This window comes from Brachionichthys hirsutus, chromosome 16 (assembly GCF_040956055.1).
Source record: "Brachionichthys hirsutus isolate HB-005 chromosome 16, CSIRO-AGI_Bhir_v1, whole genome shotgun sequence".
NCBI classification, from domain to species: domain Eukaryota; kingdom Metazoa; phylum Chordata; class Actinopteri; order Lophiiformes; family Brachionichthyidae; genus Brachionichthys; species Brachionichthys hirsutus.
This window is the reverse complement of record NC_090912.1, coordinates 3,085,838-3,097,503: the sequence shown is the minus strand read 5'-3', so window position 1 is coordinate 3,097,503 and position 11,666 is coordinate 3,085,838. Positions and strand designations below refer to the sequence as shown.

The 11,666-nt window shown below is 47.7% G+C and overlaps 1 protein-coding gene across 1 annotated transcript; it reads left to right on the top strand.

The window, feature by feature from the left end:
- The first annotated feature begins 255 nt into the window (after positions 1-255).
- hook2 (hook microtubule-tethering protein 2) lies at positions 256-11,159 on the top strand. Its single transcript, XM_068749438.1, has 22 exons — positions 256-433; positions 1,066-1,148; positions 1,363-1,435; positions 1,517-1,567; positions 1,668-1,800; positions 2,098-2,165; positions 2,384-2,449; positions 2,621-2,701; positions 4,161-4,321; positions 4,451-4,591; positions 5,530-5,731; positions 5,812-5,922; positions 6,256-6,343; positions 6,798-6,864; positions 7,222-7,359; positions 8,243-8,345; positions 8,840-8,874; positions 8,962-9,044; positions 9,131-9,234; positions 9,302-9,406; positions 9,491-9,562; positions 9,646-11,159. Exons 1-22 carry the CDS (start codon positions 389-391, stop codon positions 9,772-9,774), a joined length of 2,139 nt encoding a protein of 712 aa, XP_068605539.1. The 5' UTR covers positions 256-388; the 3' UTR covers positions 9,775-11,159.
- Positions 11,160-11,666: the final 507 nt, after the last annotated feature.

Here is an 11,666-nt window from a genome sequence, read left to right as displayed (position 1 = left end):
TTTGTGTTCAGTGTTAATTATCCTGAAATTCTAATTGTTATAGCTTCCTGTCTTCACGTGAGATTATCAACCTCATTAAGGTTTTTTCTGGTCACGTAAATAAAAATAAAATGCATAAAACACTTTCAAAACACATTTTAGGCTTTTCCTATTATTATTATTGTTATTATTATTATTATCGACAAGTTGACCCACTAAAAAAAAATGTTTCCATTGGGACGCTCTTAATACGGAAGCCCGTTTGCGCGACAATCGCCGAACGCGAATCAAGGTAGCTGCAGGTTGGAGGCCGTGGCTGGATAATGGCAGTCGTCTGAAGTGGGTAAGAAAGTCTCCAGAGCTCCCCCCGTCGCCTCTGCGTCGCTGCCGCTTTCTGACTGGGCCCGCCATGAGTCTGAACAAAGCGGAGGTGTGTGGCTCGCTGTTAACGTGGGTAAGTTTGATGTTAGCCAAGCTAACCGGACCGAACCGAACCGAACAGGTGACAGCAGCCGTCGGCACGGAAAGTGTTAAAAACAACATTCTTGGGGAAATAAAAATCCTCACGTTATCAATAACCGGCAACTTTGTTGTTTTTAATAGAATAACCTTAATACGACAAGTTTGTGCTAAGTTTGCTGTTATGAAAGTTTGAAAGGCTAACTGTCGCTAGCTAGCCGCGCTAGATAGTTTGCTGCTGCACCTTGTTATGCAAGCAGGGACCAAACCGACTGCGGCGTCTGCAAATATTAGCAGAAAACAAAGCTGAGAATCTTCGTGCAAACTGTAAAACGTGTGCTGTAATATTAAGATGTCTAAAAGCCGGGCTGAACCTGCCTGTTTGGCACCTGTCTAGAAGCACATGCAGGAACAAACCCACCAAGAATTGGATAAGAAATCATCCCGGGTTTGCTTGCTAAGGAGGCCTGTAACCCATCAGAACTGCCCTCCAAATCCTCAACAATTCCTTGTTTTTTGGTGCCATTTGGTGCCCCCCCCTTATTTTTTTAAAGGTGTGTAAAGTAAATATATATTTGTATTTTATTTTTTTTTAATGGCTAATTCTGTCCCTCATGTTTTCCACAGTTACAAACATTTCAGGTGCCGTCATGCGACAACAAGCACGACCTGGCAAGTGGAGTGGCCATTGCACATGTCCTCCACAGAATGTAAGGGCACGCTTACTGCTCGCTCGGGTTTCTGTGACGTATACAAATGAAGTGTTCTTTGAGCAACTACATTTTTTCGAGTTTCAATAAACTGTTGATGTTTTCCCCTCCGACCCATTGCTCGACCGATTATTGCCCCGTGGCCCCTGAGTGTCGATGTCCAGAGGTGCGTCGTCTTGTCTTCACCAGAGTTCTGTTGTGCTCTAATTAACAGAGACCCCTCTTGGTTTAATGAGACGTGGTTAGGCAGGATCAAGGAGGAGAGCGGGGCCAACTGGCGCCTCAAGGTAATTTGTGAAACAGCAGGAGGATAGATATTTTGAGGGGTTGTTGTTTGTTGACCCTTTTCCTCTGTTTTGTAATTTCAGGTCAGCAACTTGAAGAAAATTCTTAAAAGCATGCTGGAATATTACCATGATGTAAGATATACATTTTTTTTTTTTTTCAAATTTTGCAACATATTTAGAAAGATTAATTGTGCTCAAGGCTCAATCCCAACGTCTGGCGCTCCACAAACAGGCATTGGGTCATCAGGTATCGGATGAACACTTGCCGGATGTGAACCTCATAGGAGAGGTCGGCGGCGACGCTGAACTGGGGAAGCTGCTGCAGCTCGTTTTGGGCTGCGCTGTCAGTTGTGAGAAGAAACAAGGTAAAATGTGCTCTGTAAAATAAAACGGTTAAGTAGATGCATCCGTCTGTAAACCACAGGGTTTTTGCTTTGTGTCGGTCGGGGGCCTGATCATCACCAGTTGAAGAACGTGACCCAAATTAAAGCCTAATTTACAAGTGACAGAAGGAAAGCTTGTTTATTTAAACAAGAGCTCAGTGAAGACGAGTGTCTGTAAATACCGGGAGATCGGCCTTGGTGTGTGTTTAGGAGAGTATTTGTGTTAATCTGCTTTTGGCTGCACCTTCACTGCTCGTCTCCGTCGTCTCCTGAACGCAGAGCAAATCCAGCAGATAATGACGCTCGAGGAATCGGTCCAGCATGTTGTGATGACGGCCATTCAGGAGGTGAGTGCGCCGCGCTCTTATCCTCCTGGTTCCTTGTGCTTTGCGTTAATCTGTGTTTTTAGTCACAATTAATTCACAATCGGTGAATCCGGATGAGCCTAAATCTGAAAAGGCACAGCGCTCAGATATTTCAAGAATGTGTTTAGGGCTTCACTGGCATGCATCCAACTGTGGGTCCAAAAACTGTTCTAAGTTTTACTGAATGTTGATGCTTTTAGCTCTTATCCAAGGAGCCTTCCTCCGAACCAGGAAGCCCAGAAACCTACGGGGACTTTGACTACCAGGTGACTCAACACTTTGCCCTTTAGCTCTGTGTTGCACCTGTTCTTCTCTGATGATATCGGTTACACATTCCGTTTGTGTTTTCCCCCCTCATTCTTTCATTAATGTTTTACGCCCTCTTACTGCGTCTAGTATAACACGCCTTCTGTCTCCACCGGTTCGGCGGTTTACAGTCCAGGAAGTATTATTTTCTAAGTGAGGAAGCAGACGAGAAGGAGGATCTGAACCAGCGCTATCGTGACCTGGAACATCAGGTTCGTGCACCCAATCGGGTCTGTGTGTCGAGAGAATATTTCCAGAGGCCTTAAAGTGGTAACTGTTTAGATTTTAGGCCTGGTTGATTTGGTGACACCTTTGCCTGCTGGTTTAAAGTGCAAGTGCATTTTAATATTTCAATAGCATGGGACTCTGCAGGCTGGAGGAGTGAGTTTGTTGCCAGTCATGTGATTAATCGACAGCAACATGGCACCTCCATGGAGATGAACCACTGCCAATGAAATGAGATTAAACCCACTGAAAGAGGTTGCTGAATGTTTTTCTGCAGCCGGGCACATGATGTCTTCGCGACAGATGCAGGGTCACAGCTCACATATGATCAGGGCAACACCGAATTCGTTATCAGCGGTCGGCGTCTCTGTTTACAGCGAAGCCAACCAAACGCTGAAGAAGTGAGTCAGTGATTGAGCTTTTTCTCATCGTGCCCCGAGCTGCCGAGTCGGAGGTGTTCAGCCTGTCGCCTGACATCGTTTTTTTGCGAGATCATCTCTTGCACGGGAGGCGGCAGAAGCACAGCTGTGTCCTTAACTGCATGTGTACCTTCTTTTCCTGGTACTGTCTGAAAAGCTTTTAGAGGAATGGAATCTTTCAGCAAACGTCTGCTTGCTCTTTTGCCCTTTATCGATTAGCCTGCCTGAACCGTTTTTTTTTTTCTCTCTCTCTTTAATGCGGCTAACAGAGAGGACTAATTTAGCATTCTGAAACATTCTGCTCACCGGTTGCATAACATCAAGATAAAACGGCCACGATGCCTTGGAGTGATGTCGCTGCCAACGATAAGTTGCGCTGCTCTCGGCCCGTTTGTTTACCGGCTCGGCCCACGCATCAGGGATTAGTCATTTGTGTTGTTTTGAAAGCGCTTTATTCTGGTTGTGTACTAAAGCGTGCAATCTGTCCTCAAAGTTCGGAGAAGGCTTTAGATGTATTCACGCTAGAAAGATATCCAGCAGGTAGGTATGTAGTCCATTTATTAACGATGGATTGTTTGGAGTGAGTCTGAATCCCACAAAGTCCGCTGGCCTGGAGATGGCACATTTCTCCGTCAGTGAGCTCCACATATTAATCTATTTATATCGTGAAACTCGTATTTCTGTCCCTGAGGGCAGTGCTAATAACTTCACTATAGAGGCAGCTGCATGTCTTTTGAGACCGTTGCATTTCAGCTGACGACGTGTTCGTGACTGAGCATGAAGCTGGAGTGGTACGTTTCTTTCTGTCTGGTTTTTCAGTTAGTTCTCGTCTATTTTCTTCGAAAGATGTTGTTTGTTCCTGTTGGTGTTCCGGAATATTGTTAGTTGAAAGACTTTTTCACAAATGTCTTCTTCATTTTCGATCACTTCTCCTTTTCCTTCCTTTTTTATTCATCACTTTGTCCATCTCCATCCCTTCCTAGTCCTTTTGTCCCTTGCATGATGTCTTCCTCCCGTCCCCCTGCAGTTTTCTGTGGCTCTGGAGGAGAAGTTAACCCTACAGGCTGAGACTCGCTTCCTGAAGGAGAAGCTGAGCCGCTCCCTGGACTCCTCTGCCACGGCCATCACTGGAAAGAAGCTGCTGCTGCTGCAGAGTCAGATAGAGCAGCTTCAGGAGGAGAATTACAGGTAGAGACGACGATCAACTGTTACGGAACAGACATCTTTATGTGTGGTCCCATGGGATCATCGGACTCTGTGTTTAGAACCGCACACATGATCGTTGTGCTCACTCACAACCCTCCATATCTGTCTCAGACTGGAGAGCAGCAGGGATGACATGGGGGTGCGAGCAGAGATGCTGGAGCGCGATGTGACGGAGCTGCTGCAGCGTAACGAGCAGCTGACCAGCCTGGCGCAGGAGGGACAGGCCCTCAAAGACGAGATGGACGTCCTCAGGTGAGACGGGGCGGGCTTTATTGTGGGAACCAGAACGGTGCAGGCGTCCTTTCAGCCTAAACCAACCCTGTTCTGAGGCGAGCTTTAGAGTTTAAATCTGTGATTTATACAGAAGTAGCATCACTTTTACGATTATCTCTTCTGTGACCTCATTGTCCGAAAAAAATTCACTTTATAGTTCGGTTTTATACAGTTTCTAATGGTAAATAGAGTCCGAGTTTTGGACTGTAGGTTGGATAAAGTGATCGGAACACTATAGTTAAAACTAATTATGTAGAAATGAGGCGGTAATGCCAACAATCCCAAACACGTCTGTCTGCCTATTACTGCTCAGCGGTTAAATAAGATCCGAAAAATACATATTATATTTAAATTATTCATGAATTAAAATCGTCCCCATGCGAAAAGTCTAGAGAAATGAGCCCCTCTATCCTGATCGACGCCCACATTTATGTGGCTCCTTCCAGACACCCAAGCCCTCCTAACATGTTCCGATGAGATTCATCAGGTAGATTTTGAGTAGTTGGTCACCAACCAGCTCTATTTCACGGTGATAAATACCAACATAATTCTTGCAGCTGAATATTTGCTTAGAAGTACAGAAGCACACGACTGAAGAACCCATTTTAACGTTTCACATCTTCAGTGTAGATGAATCTCTGAGGATTTTTGACAGGCCTCTCTCCTTTTAAGCAGCAGTTCATCTAAATTACGCTCACAGAAGCTGCTCCCACTCTGCCCACACGCAGACGTTCATTCAGCACCTCGCCGACAATAATGGAAATAGGAATTTCGTGCATTCATGCTGGTTTGCGTCACAGTTGTTGGCTTTAGTGCCTAAACACAAATCCACAAGGACATGCTGTACGACTCGTATTCCTGTGCTGGCGCTCGGTGCCTCCCACACGGGTCCTCTCCTCCCCCCCCCCCCCCCTCAGGCACTCGTCTGACCGGGTGAACCAGCTTGAAGCCCTGGTGGAAACGTACAAGAGGAAACTGGAGGACCTGGGAGACCTGCGCAGACAGGTGCGCCTCCTGGAGGAGCGCAACAACGTCTACATGCAGCGCACCTGTGAGCTGGAGGAGGAGCTCCGCAGGGCCAACGCCGGCCGCAATCAGCTGGACACCTACAAGAGACAGGCGAGCTGTGGGCTGAACGGGGGGGTGGGGTGCCGATGCTGAACACAGTTTCTCGACTAAATGGCGCCTCTGAATTCCAGGCTCACGAGCTTCACGCCAAACACTCGGCAGAGGCCATGAAAGCTGAGAAATGGCAGTTTGAGTACAAGAACCTTCACGACAAGTATGACTCGCTGCTGAAGGAGAAAGAAGTGAGTTTGGGAATAAACGTTCAACTGTTTAGAGCACGACGAGAACACGCCGCTCTTTATTTTCTGTTATCAGTGTCGAAGGGGCACTCGATCCAGTGCTCTTTTGATTTATTATTTTATTTCGGTATCTTGTAACGGGAGATACGGTTCTGTTCTTTGGACTCCAACGTCCTGCGTCGACAGGAGTGATTAATGTCCTCGCTTTCTTGTGGGGGGGGGGTGAAGAAATGCAAACTGTACCCACATGGAGTGCACGTCTATGACTTTTCGGTACCCGTGTGTTCAGATATAGAAGCCTGAAGCCTGGCTGCGTGTTTTTGTTTTGTTCTGCAGCGTCTGATCTCAGAAAGGGACACGTTGCGGGAGACGAACGACGAGTTGCGATGTGCGCAGGTCCAACAGCGGTATCTCAGCGGAACCGGTGAGTGTGTGTGTGTGTGTGTGTGTGTGTGTGTGTGTGTGTGTGTGTGTGTGTGTGTGTGTGTGTGTGTGTGTGTGTGTGTGGGGTGGGAGGGGGGGGGGGGTTAATCACCAGATAGATCCAGCTTATTAATCTTGTACAGACGCACAGTTCTAGTCATAACTCTCCTTTTGGTTAGTTCTGTCCTCTTCCATCAAAACAAACACCCCCCCCCCCCCCCCCCCTGCTTCTAACACAATTGGCTCCATCCTCTTCCTCCTCTCCACTTTTATTTGCAAGTGTGATTCTGACAGCAGGATGGACGAGCGTCAGAGCCTCCTGACACTGTCGATTACAAAATTAAGTAAAATACTGTTTGATTCTAATTTTGGAGAAATTTAGCTTTAATAGAGATATATGCATGTGTGTGATTACTTGGGTTTCCAGCTGACAGTCTGCCCCCCCTCCTCTGCAGGAGGTCTGTGTGACAATGCCGTTGCCGTGGGAAACCTTGCTGCAGAGATCATGCCGACTGAGCTCAAGTACGTCCCACGTGCTCTCTCTGTGCTCCTTAACTGTGATGCTGGATTACTGTGAAGTGAACGTAGCATTTACGTTGATGCATAGCAGAGGAGATTATTTGTGTTATTCTGAACATGCGGCGGCCCACATTGCTGCTATCAGCCGCCCGCTGGTGGGCTCTAATCATCTTCCACGGAATGAGGAGCAGTCGGTGCCTGAAATAGCGACGCATGTCCAAGGCTGCACATTCGGCCGGGGCGTTGTCACCAACTAGTCGGGCCTTACACGACGACGCTGCTGCTGGCCGGCTAATTTAATCTGTCCTCCACTATGTGCTCCCCCCCCGACCCCGTCTTCTCATTGTTTTCGTTGGACAGGGAGACGGTGGTGCGTCTCCAGAGTGAAAACAAGATGCTGTGCATCCAGGAGGAGACCTACCGGCACAAACTGGTGGAGGTGCAGGGAGAGCTGGAGGACGCCCAGCGCAGCGAGAACGCCTTGGAGACTTGCAACAGGTAGGATCAGAACGTGGCCGCAATGAGCGTAATCTCCCTTTAAATACGGGCCAGGCTGGACGGCGTGGAAGTGAGGAGACGAAGAACGGAACCCTTCAAGCAGTTGCCTGAGATCACGCATTTCTTCGCTTGTTCTCAGGTCATCTATTAATAGTTTCATCGCAGTTATGACTCTTTCATGTCACTAAGTGGTTGTGCAAATAAAGCATGTCGGCGCCGATGGGGGAGGAATCGTCACGGCCTTAATGTGCAAGCAGGATTAACAAAATGGACGTCGCCGCCCGGGGGCGAGGGAAGTTGTGTTCAACGTTGAAATAGAAACTGCAGCATTTGTATCTATTTTTGGGGTTAAATGTAGGTAGAACAGTAAACTGTAAAGACGCATCACATCATATGCTGAGAAACCAGAACTGCGTCTGTAGAAGCAGTAGTTGTACTGCATTGTGAAGTATTCCGCTACCATGTCGTGTGTTCCTGGACGTTAAACGGGCTCCTAGTAGGAGTGATGTCTGCCTAAATGTCAACTCGCCCTCTGGACTGTGTGCTGTGTGGGCTGGGCTGGAGGACAGACCGCAGAGAGCCAGATTGTCCCTTGACTGTGTGTGTGTGTGTTTGCATGCCTGTGGGCATGTGGACATGTGGGTGGAGTGTGTGTGTGTGTGTGTGTGTGTGTGTGTGTGTCCGTGCAACAACAGGCCCAGGGTGTGGGAAGCATCCACGACAACGGTGACAGGAGAGGAGCGGCTCGGGTGGAGGGAGGCGGCGAGCGGCCAGGCAGCAGATGTCCAAAAATAATTGGAGACGCTTCCAACCGACTCGCCCTGCGTTTGGTCTTTAGCGCCATTCGTGCTAACCCTCCTTCACGTCTGTGTCCCTCCTCAAGGCTGAACCTGCAGCAGATCTCAGAGCTGCGTTCCCAGGTGGAGGAGCTCCAGAGGACGCTCCAGGAGCAGGACAGCAGGACCGAGGACGTGAGTGGGGAGGCCGTCCTTCTCTCGGCCGCTGTGTCCCCGTCACTGCCGTTAAATCTCCCGCGTCGCAAGTCACTTTTCTGCGACTGAGGGAATGTTTGTGAATTCAACCGATCCTCTTTTCCTGAGGTTCTAATCCCGTCGGGGTTCTTGCGAGTTCTTGATCGCGTCACTCATCGGTAGCGTTCGTGTTGTGGCTGATCCGTGTCGCTGTTAATGACATGAGATTAGTTCCGTAACCAGAAGCGCTGACGTAAACCCCGCTTTCCTGAGTGAAGCGTGAGGCCGGGGGACTTTAACCCGTTTGCTGTGCTGACTGATGGCTAACGATGTGTCTGTCTGCCCCCCCCCCCCCCCATCGATCAACTCAGGCCATCGTAAGTACGCCCCCCCCCCACCTGGACGTCTCTCACAGCTGGTGCTGCATGTTTTGTGGGCGTGTGTGTGCCGTTTAGGGAGCCTCGCCTGTTCCCTCCGGGTGTAACGTGTTTTTCTCTTCTTCTTTACAGTCATCCTTACTGAAGAAGAAGCTTGAGGAGCATCTGTGAGTCCTCCGCTCCTCCCAGAGTAATTGCGTTTCGGTTTTCACGCCGTGGTGGATTCACACCCTCGTCACGTACGATCAATGCAGGGAGAAGCTCCACGAGGCCCGCTCGGATCTCCAGAAGAAAAAGGAAGTCATCGAAGACCTGGAGCCCAAAGCAGACGGCAACAGTAAGGTCGCCTCTCGCTGCCCGTCCCATCGCCTCCCAGGATTCCCCGTTTCCTCCCAACACTTTTTCCAACTGTCTGCCTCCCAGTGGCAAAGAAGATCGATGAACTGCAGGAGACCCTGCGGAAGAAGGATGAGGACATGAAGCAGATGGAGGAGCGGTACAAGCTCTACGTGGAGAAGGCGAGAACGGTCAGTCCGCCTGAACGGGTCATGTCTGCGACGTCCAGAATGTAAACGCGTGTCCTTCTGTGTCCAGGTGATCAAAACGCTGGATCCCAAGCAGCCAGCGAACGCAGCCCCCGACATCCAGACGCTGAAGAACCAGCTGACGGAGAAGGAGAGGAAGATCCAGCACCTGGAGGTATGAGCCTCCGGCACGAGCGGGTTTAGGCCACTGCAGCTCTTGGAAGGCCCCGACGCGTGACGTTCTGTTCCCGCTGTGCAGCGCGACTACGAGAAGAGCCGAGTCCGACACGACAAGGAGGAGAAGCTCATCATTAGTGCCTGGTACAACATGGTGAGTGTAGAAATGTACGGAGGCGTGCTGGACGTTTGGTTTCGCCGCCGCTTACAGCCCGATTCCTTCGGCCCGACTCTCAGGGGATGCCGCTGCATCAGAAGGTTTCTGGAGACAAGCCGGGTCCCTCAAATCACGCCATGTCCTTCCTCGCTCAGCAAAGACAGTCCACCAACGCCAGGCGAGGCCTGACGAGACGCCACCCGAGATAGTCCGAGCAGGAGAACGAGCGGAAGCCCTCCTTCAGTAGGCTCCGTCTGAACTCCTTTACCTCTTTGCCTTCACTGAGTCGTCCTATTCATCGTGCTGCTACTGCCCCCAGCTGGCTCGTCACGGTACCGCGTTTCTTTGTGGCGCTCCAGAGGAAGGAGGAGGAAGAGGAGCCCGTCTCACCTTTTAAGGTGGCTTTTTATTTCCTTGTCTCCTGGACTCTGTCCTGTTTGTTCAAACCATTTTAAATATTTTGTTATACGACTGGGCGCAGCGTGAACGAGCTTGTCAAGACTAGTTAGGTATTAGTTTCTGTTGTGTAACTATTTAATGCACATCTCCTTAGTTTTGTTTGTTTTCCTAAACTTTTATTTGTCTTGTTTGACCATGTGTTCCGACTAGAGCTTTTCTCTTTTAACATGAAGGACCTTAAAGATTATGAATTATGAAGTTGTGTCATTGGCTTTAGGCCCCGTTTTATTCACTTTAATAATTTTCTCTAAGTTTCTCTAATTAGTTTCACTAGAAACGCCAAAGCACTTTTCCTTGAAGGGTGAGTTTGTCCGGTGCCTCTCATAATCTGGATTAGTGCCTCTGGAGCGATGTTTAAATAACGACATCGTCTATTCCTTCGGTCCCGTTTGAGATTTTAATGAGGGAACAGGTCGCACTGCAGGCTCATCTGATGGTTGTGTTGACTGTGCATGATTTTTGCTTTAATTGTTTTTATTTGTGACGTATAATTGTCCTTCCCAAATATTGAAACACTTGAACTGATGTGAATTTGAGCGACTGAAGCCGCCGTGTCTTTTCGTGACAGCCGGGACACGACGACGTTTGGTCCATATTGATAGGAACACTAAACGTCTTGATCCAGCTGCTGCTCGCCGCTGCTCACCCTCATGTAAATGAACTGGAGGGATGCGTGTTCATTGAGACACTGGAATTCTGTCTGACAAAGTCAGAGACAAATATAGATTTAAACTTGAATTATACGACACTTTTATTAAATCTACGTCTGCCTTTAATGCTGGATATTTTTTTCTTTTCAGCAGATGTAGTGCTTTTATTCTGTCCCATGTCGTAGCTGCTGTTTTGTGACAGGCTTCATCCTGTGAGTGTCGATGCTGCAGTCTGCAGACCAGAGTCTTGCTGTTGTGTGCATACTCTTTACTACTGATTTCTACTAAGTTTATATTTATGGTGTTAAGTGTTTGTACCATAGTGCATGGTTTGAAGGGGTTATCTTTGACTTTGTGTTTTAGTTTTTTTTTACCATTGGTCTAGTAGATGAAAGCATTGTGTGCCTCACAGGAATTTGAAGCAAGTTACACTTTGGTCCTTTCTGGTCTACTTTTGCACATCAAATAAATGGGATTGAAGATAAGAGGTCTGGTCTAATCTTTTACCCCCCCCCCCCCCCACACACACATTTAACCATCAAAAGGATTTTGCTTAATCTAAGAAGATGACGGTCACCGAACTCAATTTTGTAAAAAGAAAGAAATTATTTTTATTAGCTTTTTTTTTTAAAACAGTAAGATGGAAGCAGATTTTCTTTGTTCAATTTTAATATCTTTAAAGTTTCATAAGGAGATGCATCCTAGAATTCAATTTGATTCAACTGCAATTCTTTATAAAGTGAGTCTTTTATTTCATACGTGGTCAAGACTGGTTTAAAACCAGGTCCCCAAAACATCGGGATGCTGTATAAGTAAATAAAAAATCATTATTGGCAAAACACTGCAACCCCGTATTTAATTGAAACTAAATGTATCGGATGTTAGTTAAATTTGGATTTATTTATTTTTATTGTGCCAATTTGAAATGTAATGGAAGCAGCAATAGTTCAAAACAAAATACTGGGAAAGTCCATGATCCTGTCCACGCATTT

What these genes read in the sequence shown, in the direction of transcription:
- hook2 (XM_068749438.1), top strand. Translation starts at nt 389, where the DNA reads ATGAGTCTGAACAAAGCGGAGGTGTGTGGCTCGCTGTTAACGTGG. An exon ending in GCCCAAAGCAGACGGCAACA is followed by an intron (nt 9,045 to 9,130) that starts GTAAGGTCGCCT and finishes TCTGCCTCCCAG; the next exon opens with TGGCAAAGAAGATCGATGAA. An exon ending in ACGTGGAGAAGGCGAGAACG is followed by an intron (nt 9,235 to 9,301) that starts GTCAGTCCGCCT and finishes TTCTGTGTCCAG; the next exon opens with GTGATCAAAACGCTGGATCC.